This window comes from Portunus trituberculatus, chromosome 50, assembly GCF_017591435.1.
Source record: "Portunus trituberculatus isolate SZX2019 chromosome 50, ASM1759143v1, whole genome shotgun sequence".
In the NCBI taxonomy this organism is placed as follows: Eukaryota; Metazoa; Arthropoda; class Malacostraca; order Decapoda; family Portunidae; genus Portunus; species Portunus trituberculatus.
In genome coordinates this window covers 559,920-584,499 of record NC_059304.1, presented here as the reverse complement: position 1 = coordinate 584,499, position 24,580 = coordinate 559,920, and the positions used below count along the sequence as shown (strand labels likewise).

Below are 24,580 nucleotides of genomic sequence, written 5' to 3'. Positions count from 1 at the left end.
ATTTTTTATTTTTTTTATTTTTTTTTTTTTCCTTCTTTTCTTACAGTGGCCTATAGCACCTGTAGGTATACTTGAAGAGTATGTATAGGAAGCGCTGTTCAGCTTTCATGCATTAGTGGTGCAGCCAATTTTATTTATAGTGGTACTCATATTAGGGCCTATATCACCACCCAAGTGCATTTTTGTTATAACCACCTAGAACCTAGGTATTAAGGTGACATGTAGGTAGCTCTAAACCACTCGACAAATGGCATAGTTTCAGGCTGGTACATGGTGGGATTCGAACCTATGGATGTCTGCCCGATCTCACACTCACCACCTTATCCATTATGCCACTATCTCCTTATAATGTTGGGTTTGGTTAGTTAACCTTTGGGTTTTTTTGCTAAATGGACTAGATATATACAGCCACAAATATAGCAGATTGTTGGCAATGCTGTTCAACAATAACAAAGCATCATTTGCTGCAGCCACTATCAAAGTATTATTAGAGCTTTTTTATGTGATTTTGTTGATTTTTGACCACCTTTGCAATGCACATTACTCAATTTAATGCTCACCCACCAATATACCACAATTTCCAACAGGTGCCCCGAGATCATTGGGAATGAGAAGTAAGCATAAGTTTGATTTGAAAAAAGTTATAACTAAAAAAATATTCATTTGCAGTGGAAATTATATATACAGTGGTACCTTGTGATATGAGTTTAATTTGTTCTGTAACGAAGCTCATATCTCAAAACAATTTTTCCCATTGAAAAGCCATTAATTCGTTCCAGCCTTCCAAAAAAGAGATCCCCTAATTTTTTTTACATCTTTTCAAATAAGAAAAAGGTATTTATAAATAATTATTTGCTAGATAGTTGATAGGGACAGTGGGAATCTCGTTAATCCATTTATGTGTGTCTCTAATTAGATGACGAGGCATTTGGCTACCAGTCACATTTTTTTTTTTACGTGTTTTCAAATAAGAAAAAGGTATTTATAAATAATAATTATTGCACAGAAAGGTAATAAAACAACAAAAGATAATGTAAATGAATAAACTACTCATAAAGTATATTTATCTTGGGGGATGCATTCAACGGGATGTTACTGCATTCCCAATCCTCACTTGTGACTGTCGATCAGCTGGAGTGCACAAATATAGCCACCCACAGAAGACTGGCTGCTCTGATAATCACAGAAGAGCTCATTCATGATTCTGTAAACATTATTCTTTGAGTAAATGAAGTTTTAAGTGAGAGAGAGAGAGAGAGAGGGGTGCTGTAGAGGTTTTACATTGTTCTCCCCCTCCGTAACAAAGTAAGTGTCATTGGAGGAGGTAGGGGGAGATAGGAGAAACTTGTTTAACCTTTTCAGTTACGTACACATGCATAGTTTATCAATCCATGAAAATATTTGAAATAACAGCAGAAGTTTAGTGTTCTTGGAGACGCATGATTTTGGCTAATGGTGGAGGAGGGATGGAGAAAAGGATGCAGGCACCATTCACATGTAAACATTAAACATAAATTAAAACTGCACTTCCTTTAGACAAATAAAAAAAGGTCAGTAAATAGTTTGACAATGATGAAAGAACAATCACAGTGCATGAGATCCATGGGAAACATGTAGATACTACCTCAGCTGAGGCTGGACTGATGCACCGAGCTGCTGACTACAGTGGCAAGATCCCCAAGCGTGACTCGTATCTCAAAATTTTTTTTCCCATCTTAAAATAAAGAGATCAAATTGTAACTCGTATCCAAAAAACTTGTATCTCAGGCAGCTTGTATCTCAAGGTACTACTGTACTATCAATCAATTCGCTACGTTTCTCACCAGAAAAAAAAAATTGCATCAAGAGATTCCTTGGTTGGGTAAAACTGGAAATTGACCATTTTACTCTTTCACCAGTCTTAACATTGCTTTTCTTATCTTAGCCTTGTTATCATATGGAGCTTCTTATTCTGAGTAATTTGAGTTCTATATATGATAATCCAAAATTGATTGTAACACTGATAGCATTTTTTTTTTTTTTTTTTTTTTTTTTTTTTTTTTTTTAAGATTTGCCTGTTTTTTGGGGATAAGCTCATGCACTTAGCTTGGAAGGGATGTACCCATGCATGTGATGGACAAGCAGGCACTGAGGCACAGCGATGAAGTTGTGTTCGTCCCTGCATGCTACGTTGCATCTTTTGTGCAGCCGTGAAATTGATCATGGTGTTTGGTTCTTTTGTTTGAACATGCAGCTACTAGGCACTCAGAAAAATACAGAATTAATTTAGCCTTTTGTAGCATCATATTTCATCATGTGGAAAGAAAAGCTTCTCAGAAATACAGTGGTGCCTCGTGGTAATTGACACTTCGGGAGTGAGGGAGTATCTGTTACTGCGAATTTTCCGTTACTGAGAGCTGTTTGTCTTCGAAATCCTTAGCACCCTCCCCCTTTCCCCTTTTCGGTATTTTATTCTCTTAATGCAAAAAGAATATTTTGAACATTTATACTTTCTTATTCAATGCTCAGTGCTGAAATAAAAGAGTTGCTTATTATTTAAGAAGTATATAGTTATTAGAATTTGTTTTAAAAAGAATAGATGAAATGAAGATGTAGTTTCCCTCCTAACCTCTCTCACCTCCTTACCATATGTCTCTGTCTTTTCTCTTCTTCCTTTTCTATAGAAATTGATATGCTTCAGAAATTATTTCTGAAATTCCTTTAACTTTTGTTCTGCATCACTGTTGAGGTTAAAAAACAAGGCTTGTTCTCTAGAGAAAAGTGTTCCCCCATTTTAATTGTGACATCTGAGCACAAGGCCAAGTGCTGATACCTCTACATACATGCACTATACATATGCAGTCTCGCTATAGACTATTGTCCAGCTGCAAGCTCGCCATATGGCCACCATCACAGCCAATCTAAGACAGTAATATGGAACATGAACAACTACTCTTGGAAGGAGAGAGAGTTTACCTATAAGAGTTTACCTATAAATTTGCTACGGGAAATGAGCTACACATGGTGTCCCGTTTGCTTGAATCCATTTATCATACTTTTCTTTAAAACTGGATATTTCTTGCTCTCACTACACCCTCCGGTAATCTATTCCAGGCAGTGACAGTTCTTGCTGGGAAACTGAACTTTTTAATATCAGTTGTACACCCTGGAATCCTCAATTTCAAATCATGATTATCTCTTGGTCTTCTCGTCATATCCAGTTTGAGAAAGTCATCTCTATCAATCTTGTCAATCTCATTTACACACTTGAACAGTTGGATCATATCACCTCTTTTTTTTCTTCTCTCTTCCAACGTTGGCAGATTTAGTCTACATAATCTTTCCTGATAATCTATATCATGCAAGGCTGGCACCAGTTTCGTTGCCGCTCTTTGTACCCGTTCCAGTTTATGTATGTTTCCTCAAATGAGGCGCCCACACCACCTGTGCATATTCTAATTTTGGTCTCAGAATTGATTTTATTACTTTTTTTTACCAGTGTTTCATTCAGGTGAGTAAATGTAGTTCTGATATTTGCAACTATTGCCAAACCTTCCCCTACAATTTTGTTTATATGTCCCTCAGGTGACAAGTTGTTTTGTACTATAACCCCCAAGTCTTTTTCTCTTTCTACACACATTAGATTCACTCCACCTAAGTTATAGCTTGCATGAGGTCTGTGTATACTTCTTCCCATTTCCAACACATGACATTTGTCAGCATTAAATTCCATCATCCATTTATTGCTCCATTCATGAATAATATCCAAGTCCTCTTGTAAACCTTGACAATCTTCTTGGGATTTTACTTGTCTCATTATTTTTGCATCATCTGCGAACAAATTAATATAACTTCTCACTCCATCCGGTAGATCATTTACATATATCAGGAACATTAGGGGTGCCAGCACAGACCCCTGTGGGACTCCACTCTCTACTTCAGCCCATTCAGAGCTTACACCCGTACTACTGTCTTCATTTTCCTCCCTGATAAGTAACTTGTCATCCATTTAAGTATTTTGTCCCCAAGTCCTCCATATTTTTCCATCTTCCACTTAAGTCTTTTATGGGATACCTTATGAAAAGCCTTTTTTAGATCAAGATATATACAGTCAACCCATCCTCCTTTCAGATCAACTATGTCAATTACTCTTGAATAAGAACTTAGAAGATTGGTAATGCAAGATCTTCCGTTTCTAAATCCAAATTGCTTTGATGAAAGAATTTCTCTTTCTTCTAGGAACTTTATCCATCTATCTCTTATTATTCCCTCTAACACCTTTATCAATATACACAGAAGAGAAACAGGCTTGTAGTTTAACAGTGACTCTCTACTTCCTCCTTTATGTATAGCCACTATTTGCGCTTCCTTCCACTTTTCCGGAACATATCCTTCTTTTAATGACTTCATGTATAACTGATGAATTGGCCAGCTTAATTCCTCAGCACAACATTTCAACACCCATCCTGACATTTGGTCCGGTCCCATTGCCTTATTTACATCCAGCATCTGAAGTCTTGTTATGACTTCCTTTCTATCAAATACAATGTTTTCCAACTTGGGTCCTTGATATCCTACTTGTACTCCTTCTTCTCCAACATAATCACCATCTTTTACAAACACTGATTTAAACTTGTTATTTAACACCTGAGCTATTTCTCGCTCATTTTCAATAATCTCTCCTTCCACTTTCAGCTTCTGAATTGCACCTTTAATTTTTGTTTTACCATTAATGTATTCGTAAAAAAGTTTAGGATCACTTTCATATTTATCCACAATGTTTTTCTCATATTTAGCCTCTTCCTCTCTTCTCACCTCTGTATACATATTCCGTGCTCTGTGATACTTTTCCTTTGTCCCTTCATTTCTTCTTTTTCTCATATTTTTCCATGCTTTATCTCTCTTCTTTGGCTTTTCTGCATCACTCATTAAACCACACTTTTTTATCTCTCTCTCTTGGCTTATATAAAGGGACTGTTTTCTGAACCACTTCGTCGTATACTCTCAGTACCTCTTCCAGCATTGCCTCTGTATTCAATTCCAAGATCCTCTCGAACCACCTCCTCTCTCTAAAATATTTCTTCATATTCTCTGTCAGCCTTCTTAAAGTTGTACTTATTAATCACAGTTTTCTGGAACTCACACTCCAATCCATATCTGAGCCACACTTCACATATTAGGACTACGTGATCTCCTCTTCCTAGTGGGCTCTCAATCGTTATATTACCTATTTCTTCTTCCTTTCTAGTAAATACTAGATCCAATCTTGATGGGTTGTCATCTCCTCTAACCCTTGTCATTTCTTTGATGTGTTGGTACAGAGCATTTTCTGTCATTTGATCAAATACTTTAGCTCCCCAACTCCCTTCCTCGCATTTCGGTTCCATACTTTCCCAGTCCACTTCTTTACAGTTAAGATCACCACAAAGTATGATGCGATTTGATCCTCTGAGAGAGAGAGAGAGAGATCGGGACCAGAGAAACAGCTGTTATTATATACTTTTTATGTTAAAAGAAAAAAGAAATGAAATTGTAGATCTCCAAAGACTGGTAAATTAAGTTAAAAATCAAGGGATTAGGGAATTTTTTTATGTATGTTGTCTGCACTTTTCGTCAACCGTCTCTCTCTCTCTCTCTCTCTCTCTCTCTCTCTCTCTCTCTCTCTCTCTCTCTCTCTCTCTCTCTCTCTCTCTCTCTCTCTCTCTCTCTCTCTCTCTCTCTCTCTCTCTCTCTCTCTCTCTCTCTCTCTCTCTCTCGGTGTGTGTGTGTATTTACCTAGTTGTAGTTTTACAGGGCTTGGGCTTTATGCTCGTGTGGCCCTGTCTCCATATCTACACTTATCCAATCTTACTTTAAAAGTATGCACACTTGTTGCAGACACTACTTCTTCATTTAAACTGTTCCACGTCTCAATACATCTTTGTGGGAAACTATATATGTTTGTGTGTGTGTGTGTGAGAGAGAGAGACAGTGTCATTATCCTCACTTGCCCAACAACCTTCAAACAGAAATGCATGACTAGCAATTCACTTCGGCAGGCAGCGAGTCTAACCATCCCAGGACCACAAATCACCATGAGTGTCACTCCAGTGATCCCCACAGGAAAGCAGTCGCCACTCTCCACCTTATTACAAGTTTTGCTAATCGTAGATGAACAGAAAAAATAAAAATGGTATCTAGCATGTAGGAATAGATAAACACCGGCCTTTTTTTGGCTTGTTTATCGTATCATACGTGTATTTATTCCCATGTTCATTCCAGAACTATGGATTCGTGGGGGGGGAAACTATCATTATGGTAAAAAAATTGGTTAGTGTCTTATCAGTATGTCGTTGAGCAAAATCTGTTCCTGTGAGGTCCGTTATCATGAGGCAGCGCTGTATTTGAATGAATTTGAGGAAGATGTCACTCTGTAGTGGTTGGAGCTTGGATTATTCATCACTCATCATTTCTGTGATAGTTCTGATTAATGTGTACAATTCCTTCATGAACATAGTGTTCTGCCAACCATTGCAAAGTACTGTAAGTGTTGTAAACACTGCAAATGTTAAGAAGATTGGCAAAATATATGGAGATTCATGGGAAGTTATATTATTAAAAAAACAGAAAAGCACCAGTGCTGTAATTTTAGCACCAGTGACACTAAAGGAATGTTTCTTAGGAACAAGATAATGATGTCATGTGCATTTCCTAACCACGCCAGGTAGATTCGCTTAGGCTAGGTTAAATGACAAAAACTTTTTTATGGTAGTTTTTGGTCTGTATCAATCTGTTTCTTTTGTGTTATCATAAAACTGTATTTTTTGAAGGGAGAGGGGTGAAAGGAAAATGAAAAATACTGATTTGCAATGAAACATTGTAGGTTCATTCCAAACTGGTCGAAAACTTGCAGAAAAATAAAAGTTTTGTTCGGAAGTTGGAGACTGGTGAATGAGTAAAAATTTACCTTGTCTTTTGACCCCCACAAGTCATTAGTTATTTCACATAATATCTGTTCCTTCTACTATAAGTAATGAATGCATTGTCTCCTTGCATCTGTCAGTGACTAAAATTCAATACCCCCCTTTGTACACAAGTCGATGTGCTGTTTCCCTATTCCTCCCTGCAATAGCCATCTTCACACCCCACTTCTCTACTGACATTCATCATGTCCACATGCACTGCTGTCCATGTTTTGCTTCTGCTGTTGGTGGTTTTTGTCAAAATGTCTTCTTATGAGGCTTCTTTTCCACCATCTACTGCTGAGAGCAATGTACTGCGGGGAGGCACATGTCACCCAACTATTGCTGCTGGCCTGTGGCCCAGAGCAGTGGGAACTTCTGCCGGCCTATGCACACTCTGCCTTCTCTTCTGGTACCTCCAAAAGGATGTGTGCATATCAGGAATGCAGCAGGGCTCTTCCTAACATCTCCCATGACCCTCATACCATATGTACTCGTATTATGCAGCGTGGTTCCTGTACTGTTACTTCAAGATGTGAGAAATGTACAGGGTGGGATGTCATGGTGGTGGATTCAGCCAGGATTTATCAGGTTAAGTTGGAGCGGCGCTGTACCAGGTATGCCCGTGCTAAACATCAGGGTAGTGTTGGTGCTTCGGGAAGCAGAGTTGGGGCTGGTGACCTGCCCCAAGTGGCGGTACAGATGGACTTGGTGTCTTTGGTTGGTTCCATCACCTCTCAAGATTCAGCCTCCGAGGCAGGCCAGGTACTGTCTTTGGAGAGTAAACTTGCCACCATAATTCTCCACTGCAGTCCATGCTTTCCAATATGATTGCTTCTCAAGTAAATTCATGTCTTTATAATCTTGCTAAGCTTCCAGCAAGTTTGTTGTCTCAGGCAGAGTGTCTGGCTAGCTCTAGACCAACCTGCCCAAAGCTCGCAGCTCCTAGCAGAGTGCAAGAGGCACTCTTAGCCAAGGGAGCATGGGAGGTAGCTTGGGACACGAGGCATTGAGTGTTTGCTCAGGTAAGTGTGCTGAGGTGGTGGACACCCCGTCGTTTGTTGGGTGAGGGTTGGACTGCTTTTGGAGCATCAAGCACATCCAGCCACTCAGGTATGGGAGACAGCACCATGTCACCCTTCTCCTCCATCCACTGCATCCAAAAGGGGGGATTGGCAGACAGTAATTCCCTCGGCTGCATATCGACACCACCGTTTGGCTCCACAACAACTTTTGTCTTCTCCACGGCAGCCTTCATACCACCACAGTGCGGGTTTGGTGTGTGACACTTGCTCGCCTCTCTGTGTTCCTTCCACCTCTCGTCCCTCCATGTCTCTTGGTGGGTATCGGGAATTGGTATGTGGGGAAAAGGAGGATGATTCCTCACATACAGAAGACCATCTTCTAGTGTCCTCCCCTATCTTCACGGCCATAATGGACTTTGTGAGAATTTTCCAGAAGCCTGTGGTCCAGTTGTACAGGACTCTGGCCCCCTTCTCCTGGGCTGCAGAGGGATGAGGTTTTTGCCACCACTCCTCACTTCAGGTGTGCAAATCCCATAGACTTCATGATGTCTCAAGCCTCAAAGGCATTGATGCATGCCAATGAGTCCTCTAAGCCTTTGTTTGCCAAGTATTTGACCATGTGATACTACAGAAGTTATATGACTAGCATTGATGAAGGTAGGAGCCTTCCTGCAAGGGTGAACTCTAATTTGGTTCAACACCTGACTGCATGATGACTCATGGATCTTGCTTAGCAATGGTTCTCCAAACCACGCTTTGACCTCAGCAGTTTCCATGATTCTGGTCGTCCCTCTACGAGACAGTCAAAGAACCGGATATTTTGGAAATGACTTCGCTTCACCAACTTCTGCAATTAGAGGCTGCCTTGCCTGACATCTGGCCACCTAGGAGGACATAGGGGAAGAAGAGTGAGTTGTACGGCTTCTCCATGAGGGGTACAAGATCCTTTTCCACTCCTTTCCTCCAGTGTCATGGGTGCCTCAGCACTTGGGCTCCTACTTGAAAATTCTGAGCAAGGCAGCTCTCAGATGGAAGAAGTAATAGCTCTTCTCAACAAGGGCTCTGGAGGAAGCTCCTCCTATGTCCAGGGTTCTACAGTCGCCTGTTTGTGGTTGTGGTTCCCAGGGTGATGGGAGGATTTTGTCCATCATCAACCTTTCCTTCCTCAACCAACATATCACTACTACGAAGTTCAAGATGAAAACCATCCTCACAGTTCTGGCTGCTGTCCGCCGACACAATTGGATGGTGTCTGTTGACCTGAAGGACGCTTGCCTGCAAGTTCCTATCCATCCCCAGAACAGATGGTTTCTTCGTTTCGGTTAGAGCAGACGTGCTCTCCAGTTTGGGTACTGTGCTTCGGCCAACTTATGGCTCCCCAGGTATTCATCAGGATTATAGCACCTGTTTCTGTGGAGTTACACAGGCGGGGGATCTGCATCCTACTGTATCTGGACGACTGGCCTCTCCTGGTCTTACCAAGAGGCCCTGCTTCAGCTTTGTTCCCACCTTGGGATCTGCATAAATTATGACAAATCTTCATTATGACCAGCCTAAGAAATTGTCTTCTTGGGAGTCAACATTCAGACTCCTCTTTTGAAGGCTTTCCCAATGTGGACTTGGGCGGACAATCTTCTCTCATCTACAAGCTTTCATGGATTCACAACTCCCGACTGCCAAAGAATGGTTAATGCTACTGGGCGACATGGCTTCCCTCACTCACCTGGTTCCACGGGCTAAGTTACACATGTGGAGCCTACAGTTTCGCCTTCGCTCTCATTGGTCCAGCTCAACATAAGACAACTCGATCTGAATCAGCTGGACTCCTGACAACCTTGTGGATCTACAATGGTGGACGATGGAATCCAGTCTTCTCACCGACAGGGATCTTCAGGACTTAGTGCTAGAATTTCTGCTGTACACAGATGCCTCCACTCAAGGTTGGGGCTGCTCCCTCCTGCATTACACTGCGTTTGGACTGTGGTCTGAAGACGAGGCAGCTCTTCACGTCAATGTTCTGGAAATATGAGCAGTTTGGCTTGCTCTACTACACTTCCAACACATTCTTCAGGTTAAAACTGTGGGAGTATTTGTAGACAACATCACAGTTCTAGTGTGTCTCTCACTATGCAGGCACTCATTCTTTGATGCTCAATGATTGGGCACAACGGGTGTTGCGTTGGGTGGAGGACAGAGTGATTGTTCTCAGGCTTCAGTTCATCTGTGGGTCTCGCAATGTGTTTGGCGGATTCCCTCAGCTGGAAGTCGCAAGTCATTTCCACTGATTGGACTCTACACCATGATGTATGCTGAGCCCTGTGGCGACTTTGGGGGATGCCTCATGGATCTATTTGTCACCAGCAAGAACATCATGCTCCCTGCATTTGTCTCTCTGTTCCCCGATCCCTTGACCATCACAACAGATGGCATTCTCTTCCCTTGGGATCACATGGATCTATATGCCTTTCCACTGTTTCTAGCGATCAGGCAATTTCTCTCCAAGCTCTGGTTGTCAGTGGGGGACATCCATCATCCTCATTGCTCATTGCACTGTTCAAGCCACGCAAAGAATGGTTCCTGGATCTGCTACAGGTGACCGTCAACACCACCTGCCTTCTGGCACGGACAGACCTGCGGCAGCCTCAATTCTATTGCTTCCATGCCGGTCTGCATGTGCTTTGGCTGACCATGGGGAAATTGTCCAGCAACTCCTCCGTTCTCAAGGCTCTTCCCAAAAAAGTTGCAAAGTTCCTGGCAGGATCTCAATAGCGTTCTACCATTGTGAACTACCAGTATAAGTGGAAGCATTACCATCTGTGGTGTCGACATGAGAAACACACTGATTCGACACCCTCCAGTCAAAAATTTGCTGCCTTCTTTCTCCACTTGTACCTGGACTGTCATCTTTCACTTTCAGCAGTGAAAGGATATAAGGCTATGCTTAACAGCGTCTTTCATCTGAAAGGTTTTGACCTGTCTTCTGTACCAGTTTTATTGGAGGTCATTCGCACCTGTGGCGAGAGGGAACGCAGACCAATGCACACAGTGCCCCCATAGAATGTGGATGACGTCTTACGGCACCTTGTCTGCTTTCCCTTAGAGTCGTTAGAGCAGTCCTTTCTCCGGCTCTTGACCCAGAAGACTGTGTTTCTTGTGGCTCTAGCGATGGCCAAGAGAGTTGGAGAAATTTAGGCTGTCCACTCAGGTCACAGTTCAGGGTCATGACCTGGTGCTGTCTTATCTTCCTGATTTTGTTGCCAAGACGGAGACTCCATCTATTCCTCTTTCCCAGGAGTTCGTCCTGACAAATCTTTCGGAGGCTGTGGGCTCAGGTGACGACGAGCAGTTCCTCTGTCCTGTTTGTGCTCTACAGTGGTACCTTCACAGGACACAGTTCCTATTGAGTCTTGGGTGCCTATTCCTCTTGGTAAGGGCCTTATCTCCAAGATGGCCTTCTCTTCCTTCCTCTGGCAGTTGATAGGTGCTGCTCATGAAGATTTCCCTGATCATCTGGGACCTACACTCTGGGTAAAAGCACATGACGTGCAGAGTGTGGTCCAATAATAAGGCAGTGGCTGACATCATGGCAGTGACCTGGTGGCGAATGCAGTCCGTTTTTGCCACTCACTACCTTAAGGCAGTCCACAGGGTCCAGGATGGGATTTTCTTCCTGGGACCAGTTGTGGCGTCTGGCAGCATTGTCCCTTAACGTCTACTGCTTTGTGCCACATCCTCCTACACTCCAAACCAGTTTGAGGATCATGGCACAAATCTATTGGGATACACCACGACGGCACTACCCAGCATTCTTCCCTGCCTGACTTTCACACATGCCTGATAAGAGTCACAAATACTTGTGGATGTTTTCACTCATGGTCAATCCCCTACTCAGCATTGCTGCACCGCCTAAGTGTGGGAATCTGCTTATAGTAGAAGGAACAGGTATTATGTAACATAAATGACATTTTTATAACTATTTTTTCACTTGCTCCTTCTATACACTCCCGCCCCTCCTCCCCATGCAATGCTTCTCTTGTGAGTTTTCTTTTCTCGAGGTCATTGTGAAGTAGGGTGTAAAGATGACTACTGCAGGGAGGAATAGGGAAACAGCACATCCACTTGCACACAAGGTGGGGTGATTTTTAGTCACTGACAGACACAATGAGGTAATGTGTTCATTACCTATAGTTAAAGGGACAGGTTAGTGAAAAAATACATTTTAGTTATAAAAATGTCCTTTTTTACTTATTGCAGTTCCCTGACCTCTGTCCCTTGACCCTTTAGAAACTAATAATTTGCAATGAAATGAAAATACAGATTAATACAAATCAAAATCTAGCAAAGGAAAAATAGTTTCATTCTCACAAATGTGAAACAACAGTAACACTCACTCCCAATGTTCCCTCGAGAGGACTGGCCACTGCTCACCTGTGGCTGCTGCTAGCCAGCTGTTACTTTTCCACCACTTAACCAACTGAAATTAACATAACCCAACTGAAGTAACTTAATTAAACTGATTTTAGGAAGAGGTATTAGACATCCAAGATTACACCAGATCAGTGGTACTGTGAACTTTCCAATGACCCTGCTGGATGTTTTACTTTGTATATCAGTCACAACCTCCCCTCTAATGGCAGCTTATTTCCTTCACACAATTTTACATTGAACTAATACTCCTGTGAAGCTAATCTCTTCATCCTGCAGATCATTAGCTAGACAATATATACTAAGGAGCACTTCCTTGAACTCATAATTAGCAATCATTGCAGCATTTCTTAGTTTAATGGTAGTATTAATACTTATATAGTATCAAACTTGAAATTGGTAAATGTGTTTCTATCCATGACAGTAGTTTCTTTCATCTTCACAGCTGGCAAAGGAATGTGGGCCTCCATGGTGTCGCTGGCCCAGGCAGTGCAGCGGGCCGTGGTGGAGACCAATGGCGGTACACCAGAGGCTCTGGAGGCCAGCCATGACTTGGAGCTGGTACTACAAAGGCACCGCAACACCTTCATCTCCCTCCTGCGCAATCCTCCCAAGAATACCAATGAAAGGTGCTGCTTTTTTTTCATTTGTATTGATAAACTTTTCTGTACCAAAGGTGTGCCATCAAACAAAATTTAGCACTTGACTTGTTTTTGCTGATATATACTGCAGATACAGTGAAGTATCGATATAGTGGCTGGGATAGTGCTTGAAATATGTAGATTTACTCCATCATGTAATATATTTTTCAAGGCTTCACTGTAATGAGTTGTATTGTTTGGCATATGAGATTTTCAGGGATTTGTATCCCATGACATGGTAATTGTATTATGGCAAAGCCTAACGACAAAGACTACGAGTACTATTGCATCTCAAAATTTAAAAGGCATTAATCAATGATATTAATTACTTGTATTTATAGATACAATAGAGCCTCTCTTATTTAGATTGATGGTAAGGGAATTGGGTTTAATTAACCAAAGTTCAAGTTATGCATCTGCATCTGCTTGTGTTGTGACTGCTAGGATGGAGGAGGGAGGGGTGATGCCCTATTGTGTCCAAGCAGTCAAGATGCAATATATTCATACAGGTCGTCCTTCCTTTTTTCTTTTATATTACTATGTGTAAAATCTGAATGCACCTTCATATTCAGTATTAGTTTTTACTTAAAAATACTCTTTATTTTATACTTGTTTTCATTATTTCTGTAAGCATTAGTTATTTGTGAAAAAGGAGGATAAATCAAAGTGTTTATTCATTGACTTGTACTTACTCTTATTTCTTAATTGTTATCATATTGAGTTACAGTTGTAGAATAACAGATTAATGTAATGATAGTTATGTGGACCAAATTCTTTTTTATCTTAATTGGAGAAGGTGTGGTGATGGTGGTGAAGACATAATGCTTTGCTGTTGCCTCTGTAGAAGCAGATTATGGAAAGTAGTTGAAAAATTCAGTGGTTCTGAAGCAGATTTAATTGTCCAAAGCATGTTTTCCATCAACAACTTTCAGTATAGTCTTGTCTCCTTAAGCTCATCTTTGACCATAAACCACAACACCCCTTAACCCTTTTCCTGCCTGTTTTATCTTCACAGCAGTCATTACCTCTCTCTCTCTCTCTCTCTCTCTCTCTCTCTCTCTCTCTCTCTCTCTCTCTCTCTCTCTCTCTCTCTCTCTCTCTCTCTCTCTCTCTCTCTCTCTCTCTCTCTCTCTCTCCCAACATCATTCTCCACTCTATTTCTTTTGTCTATTTTTCATTCACACGTACTTTCCTTCCCCAATATTAACTGCACTTATTTTTTATTTATTTAGTTAGTTTTTATTATTTTTATACAATGTGGGCTTTTTATTGGAATTTTTGGGATAAAGGAGGTACAGTGGAGACTAAATACTCGAATGTCTTAATAGTTGAACTTTTCAATACTCGAACACAAAAGTTTGATTTAGTACTTGAAAAATACCTGATAGTTGAATGTTCACATACATGGTTGTAAACAAAGGCTTCTTGGCCTCTCCCTTGTCCACTCCACTAGTTGTGCTGCTGTGGTCATCAAATTAACATTCTCATGTGTTCTCCGTACTTTTTCATTTATTTCTTACATTAACACCAAAGGCTTATTAGTGGTGTAAATATCTGGTAATCGAACGGCCGCGCACATGGTTGTAAACAAAGCTTTGTCCTCTCTTTCTCCTTACTGCACCATTATCCTGTTCTGATACTGGTTTTACTGGTAATACTGGAATAAAATAACGGTATACCAGATACCAGTACACATCCCTAGCCCTGCAGTAGTCTTGAGAAAACAACATTCTTCTGTGTTCTATGAGTAGTTTTTCATTTAGAAATTTAAAATGGCACCCAAGAGGCTTATTGGTAGTGAAAATAAGGAATTTAGTGAGAGTGCAAGTGTTAGTGAGCCAGAACCCTCCACTACTGGGTTTACAGGAATCACACAAGGAGAAAAGTTACAAAGACGTTCTCGTGGATGGAGACATCCTCCGATGATCTCCCTCCTCCTCCCCACTCTTCTCCCCTCCTCTTTTGTGTTATCCATCACCAGCCTTCACTTATGATATATACAAATCAAAATACAGTAAACTCTCGATATGACAGATCTCGAGATACCGGATATTGGATATAATGGACAAAAAATCTGACCAGACAAACCCTCGCTATAGTGGATTTTCATCCATTATAGCAAGGGCGTCATCCCACAACATGTCGCAGGAACACCACGGGGCGTGCTGTGGGAGTGGGGCAGCGGCGGGTATAAATACCAGACAAACTTCAGGATATAACGGATCTGTCTAGTATTTTCATCAGATATAACAGATCCTTGGTTATAACGGATCTTTGGATATAATGACAGACCCCTATATCGTCCATTATATTGAGGGTTTACTGTAAAAATATTACATTGAAATTTTTATAAACTTAAGGTTTTGCTAATATTAGAATTAATTACCTGATTTATAGTTATTGATAGTCAAACTTTTTGATACTCAAACAGCCATTTGGAACAAATTAAGTTGAGTATTGAGTCTCCACTGTAATTTTTGGGTACCCCATACATGAAAGCCCACCTGCTAGGGAAACATCATCCCCGGTAAGAAAATTCTACCTACACTCAAACCATGGCCAGGATTCAAACCCGTGCTCTTGGAGACCTCTTGGACCACAAAGCGTGCGTGGTTCCACTGTTACTTTATTTAATTTGTACTTTTGTCATAATGTCAGGCATATTTTCACTTTAAAAATCATTTACCTCTTCTGGTGCTGAAAATATCTTGTTGATATTATTAACCCCTTTCCTGGCAGCAGGGCAGATGAGCAAACTACCAAATAAAAACATGTCTATATATAGACGCTACCGATTTTCATCCATACGTCTATATATATAGTTTCCCCGCAAATAGGTACTCCTGATTGACATCTATATATGGACTCTGCCACAAAACTGAATAAACATTTGAATCTCTATGTAAGTGTTGTTTGTGCTTGATTGGTGATAACATATTTCAATATGCTTGTATGAATCTTTTCGATACTCACATCTAGGACTTGTGACCTGGATGTAATTTACTTCCACCTTTCTTTGTATTTTTTTCACATATGTGCACTACACGCCAATGAATTGTTCGCCGTGACACCACACGTGGTAGAATGCACTTAGAATGGAGAAAACAAAAGTACTATAATACTTACGAGGAAACTAGTAATTGATGGGCTTTCCCCTCCTTCTTATACACTTTAGAAGCCGTGAAGGAAGAGATTCAGCCAGGTTATTGAGGGTTATTTGATTTAGATTATGCCATTCCTCCTTGATGGCCGTCCGCAGCTTCATTATGTCGGAGATATCCCTCCTCTGCATGCGCCTCTTCATGATGGACCAGATGTTTTCAATAGGGTTCAGATCAGGGGAATTGGGTGGCCAGTCCTCCAAAAAGTCAATCTGGCAGTCCTGAAGCCAAGTCAGGACGGATTTTGCCCTGTGACATGGAGCTCCATCCTCCACGAACACAGTAGTGTTGCACATTTCAAAAGACCCGGGCAAAAAGTCACATAAAAGTTCCAAATAATTGTTCTGATTCATGTTTTCATTTCTTGGCAAAAACACTAAATTTCCTACACCATGATAACTGAAGCAGGCCCACACCATCACTGAATCAGGGTGCTTTTCAGTCTGAAACATAAATTTTGTGTCAAGTGGGTCACTCCCTGGTCGCCAGTACACATGCTTGCCACAGTTGCAGGATACCGTGAAAACAGCTTCGTCGCTCCATAACACTTGCTGCCATTTTGCCATATCCCACTGGAGATATTTAGTGGCAAATGCAACCCTAAGCTCTTGTTGCCTAGGGGTGGGGAGTGGCTTCCTGAGAGCGTGGCGTCTGCGGAACTCAAGGTCATCATGCAGGCAGCATTGTACCGTCCTCACAGACACTTGCCTGAGCAGCTGAGGGTTTTGTTTTAATTCCCTCGCTATGATTTGAGGACAAGCATTCACCTGACGCTTCACAACATTTATTGTGCATGATGAGGTTTTACGTCCTCGCCCAGGCCTCTTTTTCTGTTCTGGCGTTGCCACCCCGCCTTCCATACAAAACTTTCGTATCCACTTTTGCACACATCTCGTAACACCCACAATCCTGGCTATTTCTCTCACTGGCCTCTCTGCCTTGTGTAAAGACACAATGACTTTTATCTGGTCCTTTGTCAAGTCTTTCTTGCCTCCCATTATGAAGAAAAGGGGAGTTGTGTCAGGACGCGTCTGCTCAAATTACAGGTGGAAAATGAGGCGATACTTTTACAAATGTTTTGCTAATAACTGACAAATGTCAACTGACAGTCCATCAACGGTTTTCATGGAATGCTTGTACTTTAAACATATTCCCAGATACATGATAACTCGCATAAATCACTACGGTGCCATACTACAGGAAATTATCTTAAGGCCCTCGCAGAAGTGATCTGTTGTGAAGCGGCGAACAATTCATTGGTGTTTAGTGTACTTGATTTGTACCTATTCATTTTTAGGCAACGTTGCTGGCGTGTGATACAATTTTTTCTTTGACATGATAGGCTAATGACAAAAATAGAGTAAATAATAATAAAAAAAATCCTAGTATTATCTTATATGCGTAGCACATTCACTATCAACAAAGCACAAGTGGTGACCGGCCTTGAGAGGCCATTTTCACCCGTGTTTGGGTAGTTGAGATGCCAAATAATTATTTATTTTATGAATTTTGTTATGTAAGGAATCGTCTATATATAGACAACGCTACAACTTAGTTCAGTAAAATAAGAACAAGCGCTTATATGTAGATGATCTGACAAAAAGTCCCGTTTTCAAAACGTATATTTATAGTTCCTCTGCCGGGAAGGGGTTAAATGCCACCTTTTGCCCTATTAACTCTTCACCCTATTTCTTATGCACCATTTCTTTAGTTTAATGTCTGTTACTTTCCAGTAGAATTGCTTTTCATTTTCCTCAGTTCATCCATTTTTCTTCTTTCTTTTTTCTTCCTCGTTCAACATATCATTCATTTTCCTTCTTTCTTCCTCAATTAGGCCTTTTCTAATTCATATATGTACGTGTCCTTTCCAGTATTTAAATTATAATTTTTTTCTTATTTTGTATTTCAGGCGCACATTGCTATGTGCCAAGTCAGAGCCAGTCACACTACCAGGCCACTCTGCACCAGTCAAGCTGTCAGAATCCTTTGTCAATGAAGCCATCATCATAGCTGACATGTTCAACATGAGCGAGATGTCAGCCATGTCACTGCTTCGGTCTGCAGAAGAAGAGTCTACACTTTATCCAGGGATTGCAAGAGGGCTGATTGCTGTTCTCTTCTACTATGACAGTCGAGTTCACCTGGCCAACTCCCTCAAGACCTTGATCCAGGCTCGTCAAGGCATCTCCTGGGTGCTGTTGCCTGACAACGAGGAACTCTCACAAAGTATCTCAAGATATTTGGAACCTGTTTTGACCATTAATTTAGTTGATAGAATTCTTGAACTCATCACAGCAATGGACATCACTAAGGAAATAGAACTTTTGCAACAGAACTGTGCATTAGGTGATGCCAAACATAGAAAACTAGTATTGGATAAATTTCAAGCAGTGCGCAGCTTGCTTGCTGATGCATTGTTTTGCTGGGCTGCACAAACTCCCCTCAAGAGAGATGAGTGTCGACGGATTCTGACTCATTTATCTAAGGTCAAGCTTACTGAAACCAGTGATGGCTCATTAGACCCAGTGAACCTGGCTCTTCTCATGGCTCTTCTTTACAGTTTGGAAGCAGGTCATTTGCTGGCATCAGAGGATATGACTGAAGCTCTTTCTCAGTTTCCCATTACAAATGATAAAAAGTTTGTGCAAGAAATTCATAGAGATATCAAGTCTGAACAAGCTTGGGAAACCCCAGGACTGAAAGCCATTGTGCAATTGGCTTGGACTGTGAGTCTTGCCAATTTAAGACATGCTGTGCCTACACATCTCACTGACATAGATGCCATTTTAGAGGAGGAGGATGTAATTTTGAATGAAGCACTGAAAGGCAAAGTATTTTCATTCATTCAAAACTCAATACTTACAAAGAAGAATACTCCACTAGATACATTTTACTGCCAGCGTCTCCATGGAATACTGTCAGACTTTATCGTCAATGCACCTGAACGAGTCAAAGCCATGAAAAACAGAGCTGATGAAAATTCGAGACTAATCACAGCAAATCTAAGAGAGAGTTTGGAACCTCCTACTAATCTAGACCAACCATTTGAGGAGCTCTTGACATGCTTGGCTGCTCTGTACCAGGATGGCCAGTGCGGTGAGTTGGTGGAAGACTACTGGTGCCCTAGTGAGATCCTGCCTACAACCTCACAGCCATATCGGGGGCAAGGGTCTCGACAGATGGCTCTGTTCAAATTTGTCAGACTTCCTGGAGATTTCTTGCCTCCTTCACTGTTTGTGCCTTACGTGAATTTACTTACGAGTCTTGCAACAACATCTCGATCTGCTCAGTATGTGTACAACTTTCTTTTGATCAACAGCCAGCCACTTTCTCAGGGGAGTAATTTAGCATGGGACCACTTCATGACTGCCTTGAATCAATACTACAACAATTTGAGATTAGAGGAGCCAGGAGCCATGGACACCATGTACCGGGTGCGTGGAGCTCCCCGTGGCATCACTCCCCAAGAGGTGCAGGGACTCCTGGGAGTGCTGCAGTTGCTTTCCAGGGTGGCTGAACAAGATGAACTGTCCAGAGTGGCCCTCTGTGACAATGCTGCTTGGTCCACACTCTATGTTTGTGTTGGCCTTTTAACATGTGCAGTGCCCTTAGTTCTAAAAGTTGAGTTGGTAAATGCTCTTGCTGCATTCAGCTGCACTCCTGCACTGGCTCAGCGTGTCTGGGAATTAATCGAAGGAGCTAAACTGATCCCACTACATGAGGGTGTTGCAGGGTATCAACCTCGGGGATTGCTTGTTGACATTGAAGAAGTGGAGTCTAGCAGAGAAGAATTCCCCTTGACACGAGCAATTCTCAAGCTGTTGAGCTCTCTTGTACAAGCTGGAATCCCTCCCATGCTTGGAGCAGCAACACGGCAGCCTGGTTTTCGTCCATACTTAGACATGATAAGGGACCAGATATTTTTGCGGCACAGTTCTCGTACATACCGCGATGCCAGTGAACGCTGGGCTGTTGCACGGGGCTGTCTAGAACTTCTGCATCAACTGTTGACGGAGCATCTGCACCCCATCCCCAGTGCTCTGGACCAGAGAACCGGCCAGCCTCCAGGATACACCATTCTTTTAGAGATGGTCCAGGAATCTCAGCTTCAGAGGCAAGTGTTATCTGTATTGCATGATGGAGTACAACTATTGGAACTCCACAAAGAAATACCTGGACAGAAGGATCTTCATGCTAGCCTATTACTTGTGGTGCAGCTGTTACTTTCCGCACAAGAACAACAACACTTAGTACTTGGACCATCAACCAAACCCGAGGTGGTGTTGTGTGTGGAACGCTTGCTTATGGGAAGTAATGTGCAGTCAGGAGTCAGTGATCATCTCTTGAATATGGTGCGTCTAGTGAGCCATCATCAGGAATTACCTAAACATGCTGCCCTAGCATGCCAGCTCTTGGCCAACTCTGCTGCAAGTCCCAGCTCTCAGTCACATCTTCTGTCTTTGATCACTGCTGCTACATCAACAGCAACCACTGTCAGACACAGCTTTGTAGAAGTGATAGACCATGCAGCTCTGAACTTTCCAGAACATTTAGAAGCTGCAGATGCAGCATTGAAATTACTTCTTAAATTTCTTAATCTACCAATGCCAAATGTTGCTCACTTCTTACTAGGCTACATAGCAGATGACATGACCACCTTGAGGTCTGACTTGTTAGATGCTGGTGCTCGTGGTTATCCTCGTACAGCTCTTCATGCTGTTTTGGCAGCTTTGCCCTCTTGTCCACCAAGTCTGTCTGAAGTTGCTTATAAACTGATATATGAACTCTGTAGTGACAGTACAACATCAGCTGCCACCCTCAGATACCTGCGGTCTTCTCGAGACCTTCTCTACCGAACAGTTGCCAACATGGGACCCCCTCACAATGATTCAAAACTTCGTCTTCTGTCACAGGGCTGGATTCTGCGTTGTGTGGCGTTGGAGCTGAGATATCATGCGACACACCAGCAGCGGTCTCAGCTAGCAAGGCTTATTCACTTGCTGGTTGCTGGAGCAGAATTATCTCAACAAGAGCCTCTTGATGTGTCTCAGGGTTGGGTTGGGGGCATCAGTGGTGGACGTGGTCCTCTACTAACATTACTGGATGCAGTTGATCTTAGTATAGATTCCCCACCTTCCTTACAGTGTGAGTATGTGCCACGAGCATCAGAACTTATCAACAGTTGTGAAACCTCTTCTCCAGAAGGCCCTGTAGTTGACTTGAAAATGCTCCATCAAAAATTAAGAGCGCTCATACAGGAAGGAAGTTCTGGAGCCTCACTAAGCCAGCATGACCCACTTCAAGAAGAACTAGAAGCTGTGATGAATCATGCTTTATGTCTGAACCAGACAAGAGTTCTTCTGTTTGCTCATAGACACTTCTTGGAGGGTTGGAGACAAGTTGTTGAAGTGGTTGTAGCTGTAACCCCTCCTGATTTAATAGAAACAGCAACCCACCACACTTTCCTCCATACACTTACTCATGATCTAACCCGTCGCTTGTTGGATGACAGTGCTCTCCCTTCCCTTACAACTCAATTGGTGTCAACATTACTCATGTTGGTGACAACACTGAGAACTCTTCATGCCAGGCCAACACATCACCATCCACAGTATGTTTCCATGCTGGACAGTGGGAACTCTTCAGGTCAATCAGAATTTCCATCATCATTACAGTTAGTGTTGCGTGGACTTGTGGAATGTGTTGCAAGATTTAAGCAATGCAATCAAGGAGTTCGGGCATCTACATATGCTGCTTTACTCAACTACTTGCAGATTCGAGCAGATCCTCTGGACAAACTTGGAGAAACTTCAGACAACTTCCAGTCTCTCTTGTTGGCTCCAAGTGAAACCCAGGAAGAACAATTTCACAGAGAAAATTATGATGTTGTCCGAGAAGAACTGCCACATCTAGTAGATATTCTTGCAATAGAAGCAGGAGTGGGTCATCATGTTTGTCAGGTATTGGCTTTGACATGTCTTAGCAGTCTTGCTGCTTTGGAACAGCGAGCCACACCACTTACCAATGATTCTTTATTATTGTCTCACCTGACCGATCATGGACACTTGCATCGACTGCTAGATGCCCTGAGTTCTGATGACCAGAAGCTGCTGACTCTTCTTACTGCAGATGATGATGACATGCGACCACTGTACGTGTATGAAGCTCGGATGTCCCTCCTGGCTCGCCTGGCTCTCTCTCCAACTGGTGCTCAACAGTTGCTCCAGTCAGGACTGACCACCAGACTGTCGGAAATGGAGGCTTTAAGCTACCGTCCAATTCGATACATGCAGTCCACAGGTAGTGAGGACTTTCTACCAAGCACTGTCCAGCGATATCAGACTGTGTTGATGGCAGCCCTAAGAGTGTATTTAGCTGTTCTCACCTCTTTGGGAAGTGATAATTATTCAGCTACTGCTCACTTGTTACGGTTCCTTGCTGCACACAGTGAAGCACTTGCATCAGGACTTATTGTGCCAAATGTTCCCTCTGTACAAGCCTTGGAAGAAGTAGCTTTACTGTCCGCTGCTGTTGCTAGTGCCGCAACTCCTGGACACCTTGCTACCACAGATCCATCAATGTTAGAATCAGGAGCACAGGGAACAAGACTTCAGAAGCTGCTTTTGACACTGTTGCCGCATGTTCTTCCACAGAGTCGCTTGGCAAATGCATTAGAATCTTTGCCTGAAAATGAAGAGGGTGTTAATGTGAGGGAAATGGCACGTACTGCCATTCTAACCACACTTGCATCAGTATTAAATTATTCCACGTCGCAACTCATTCATGGCAAAGCTGCAGCCCGAGATGTCACACTAATGTTTAGAGCATCCATGGATAATGGGACACCAACCGGAGTGGTAGGAAGGCCTCTCTCACTTGCAGTGTTAGTGGAATGTGCCAGTCAAGTGAGCCAGCATTTCTTTGTAGCCAGAAATGCATGTGAGACTGCCACTGCACATTTACAAGCACTGGAAGGTAACCAGCCTGTTGAGCACCTGCGGCAGTATGTGAGTAGCACTTTGGCTGATGCTGCCTCTCCAGCAGCAGTTCGGAGGTTAGCAGAAGAGCACCTTAGTCAGGTTGTGGCCATGCACCGGCAACAGGAGCAACTGGCTGTACATGCAGCTGAATCTGCTGCTTTCCTTCTGTGGAAACACTTGGAATATTTCATTTGTCATGCTCCCACAGTCCCAGGATCAGCACAGGAGGATCCCACTGGCCGTGAGGTGGGTGTTGCTCGCACACTCACCCAAACAGAAGTTGAGAACCTTCGAAAGCAAGCTTTTTCAGCCCTACAAGAAGTGCTTCCACGCCTACAAAAGGTACATGAAGAATATTCTGCACAAAAAGGACATGTTGCCTTCCTGGCTGCAGCAGTTACCAGAATCAGAAGAATATTAGTTCCATAGTTTAATAGTAACTTAGAATATAGTTTCACATTATTTAGAAATTAAATAATTAGGTAGAGCAATGATTGATTAGCCATCAGTAAAAGCCTTGTTTTGAATTGTCAGTATATTTGTGCTTTGTTTTAGTTTTTGTCATATAAATTATTGTAACTTTCTTGAAGGACATATGAATGGCTCCAACTCAGTGTAATGCTTGGTTATTTGTTTCTGCATATCAGACTGTGTGGTTTAAGGTGTTAAGAGTTAAGGAATATGATTCAGCTCTTCAGTTGATGTGACCAGAATGTATCACTGCCATCTGACATTAAATGTTGGACTTTGTAGTGTAGTGTTTGGGAAGTAGATTACAAAGTGAGGAAACCATTTGTTCGTGTTGGTCTTGATCTGTCTGTTTGATGTTCATTTATTACTTTTGAAGTATTTCTCTTGTATTTTGCCTTTATAATATATATATATATATATATATATATATATATATATATATATATATATATATATATATATATATATATATATATATATATATATATATATGTGTGTGTGTGTGTGTGTGTGTGTGTGTGTGTGTGTGTGTGTGTGTGTGTGTGTGTGTGTATATATATATATATATATATATATATATATATATATATATATATATATATATATATATATATATATATATATATATATATATATATATATATATATATATATATATATATATATGTGTGTGTGTGTGTGTGTGTGTGTGTGTGTTATGTTCTTTTTCACTATAAGAATTAAGACTGTGTTAAGTACTTGTATTTTATATTTTTATTGATCAAAATAATGAGATTACAACACAACTAAAAAGAAAAATTGCAGTCATTGAAACAGTTTTACAGTGATGCATTGTGTATTAACAACAAGCATGGGGGTGTCATTGGAGACACTGGAGGGCTAGTCACAGATTTGTGCTCTCGTTACAAAGTTAAAGAAGTTCATGCTTTATTCTACCAGTCCACACCAATTGGTACT

At 41.7% G+C, this 24,580-nt stretch overlaps 1 protein-coding gene across 1 annotated transcript in view; it reads left to right on the top strand.

Annotated features, from left to right (window-relative positions):
• Window positions 1-24,089, top strand: part of LOC123500168 (nuclear pore complex protein Nup205-like) — a 39,221-nt gene extending 15,132 nt beyond the window's left edge. Inside the window, exons 2-3 of the mRNA XM_045248874.1 lie at window positions 12,816-12,999; window positions 18,082-24,089. Of these exons, the coding sequence (XP_045104809.1) occupies window positions 12,816-12,999; window positions 18,082-23,581 (5,684 nt within the window). The 3' untranslated portion in view covers window positions 23,582-24,089. The remainder of the gene's footprint in view (window positions 1-12,815; window positions 13,000-18,081) is intronic.
• The last annotated feature ends 491 nt before the right edge of the window (window positions 24,090-24,580 follow it).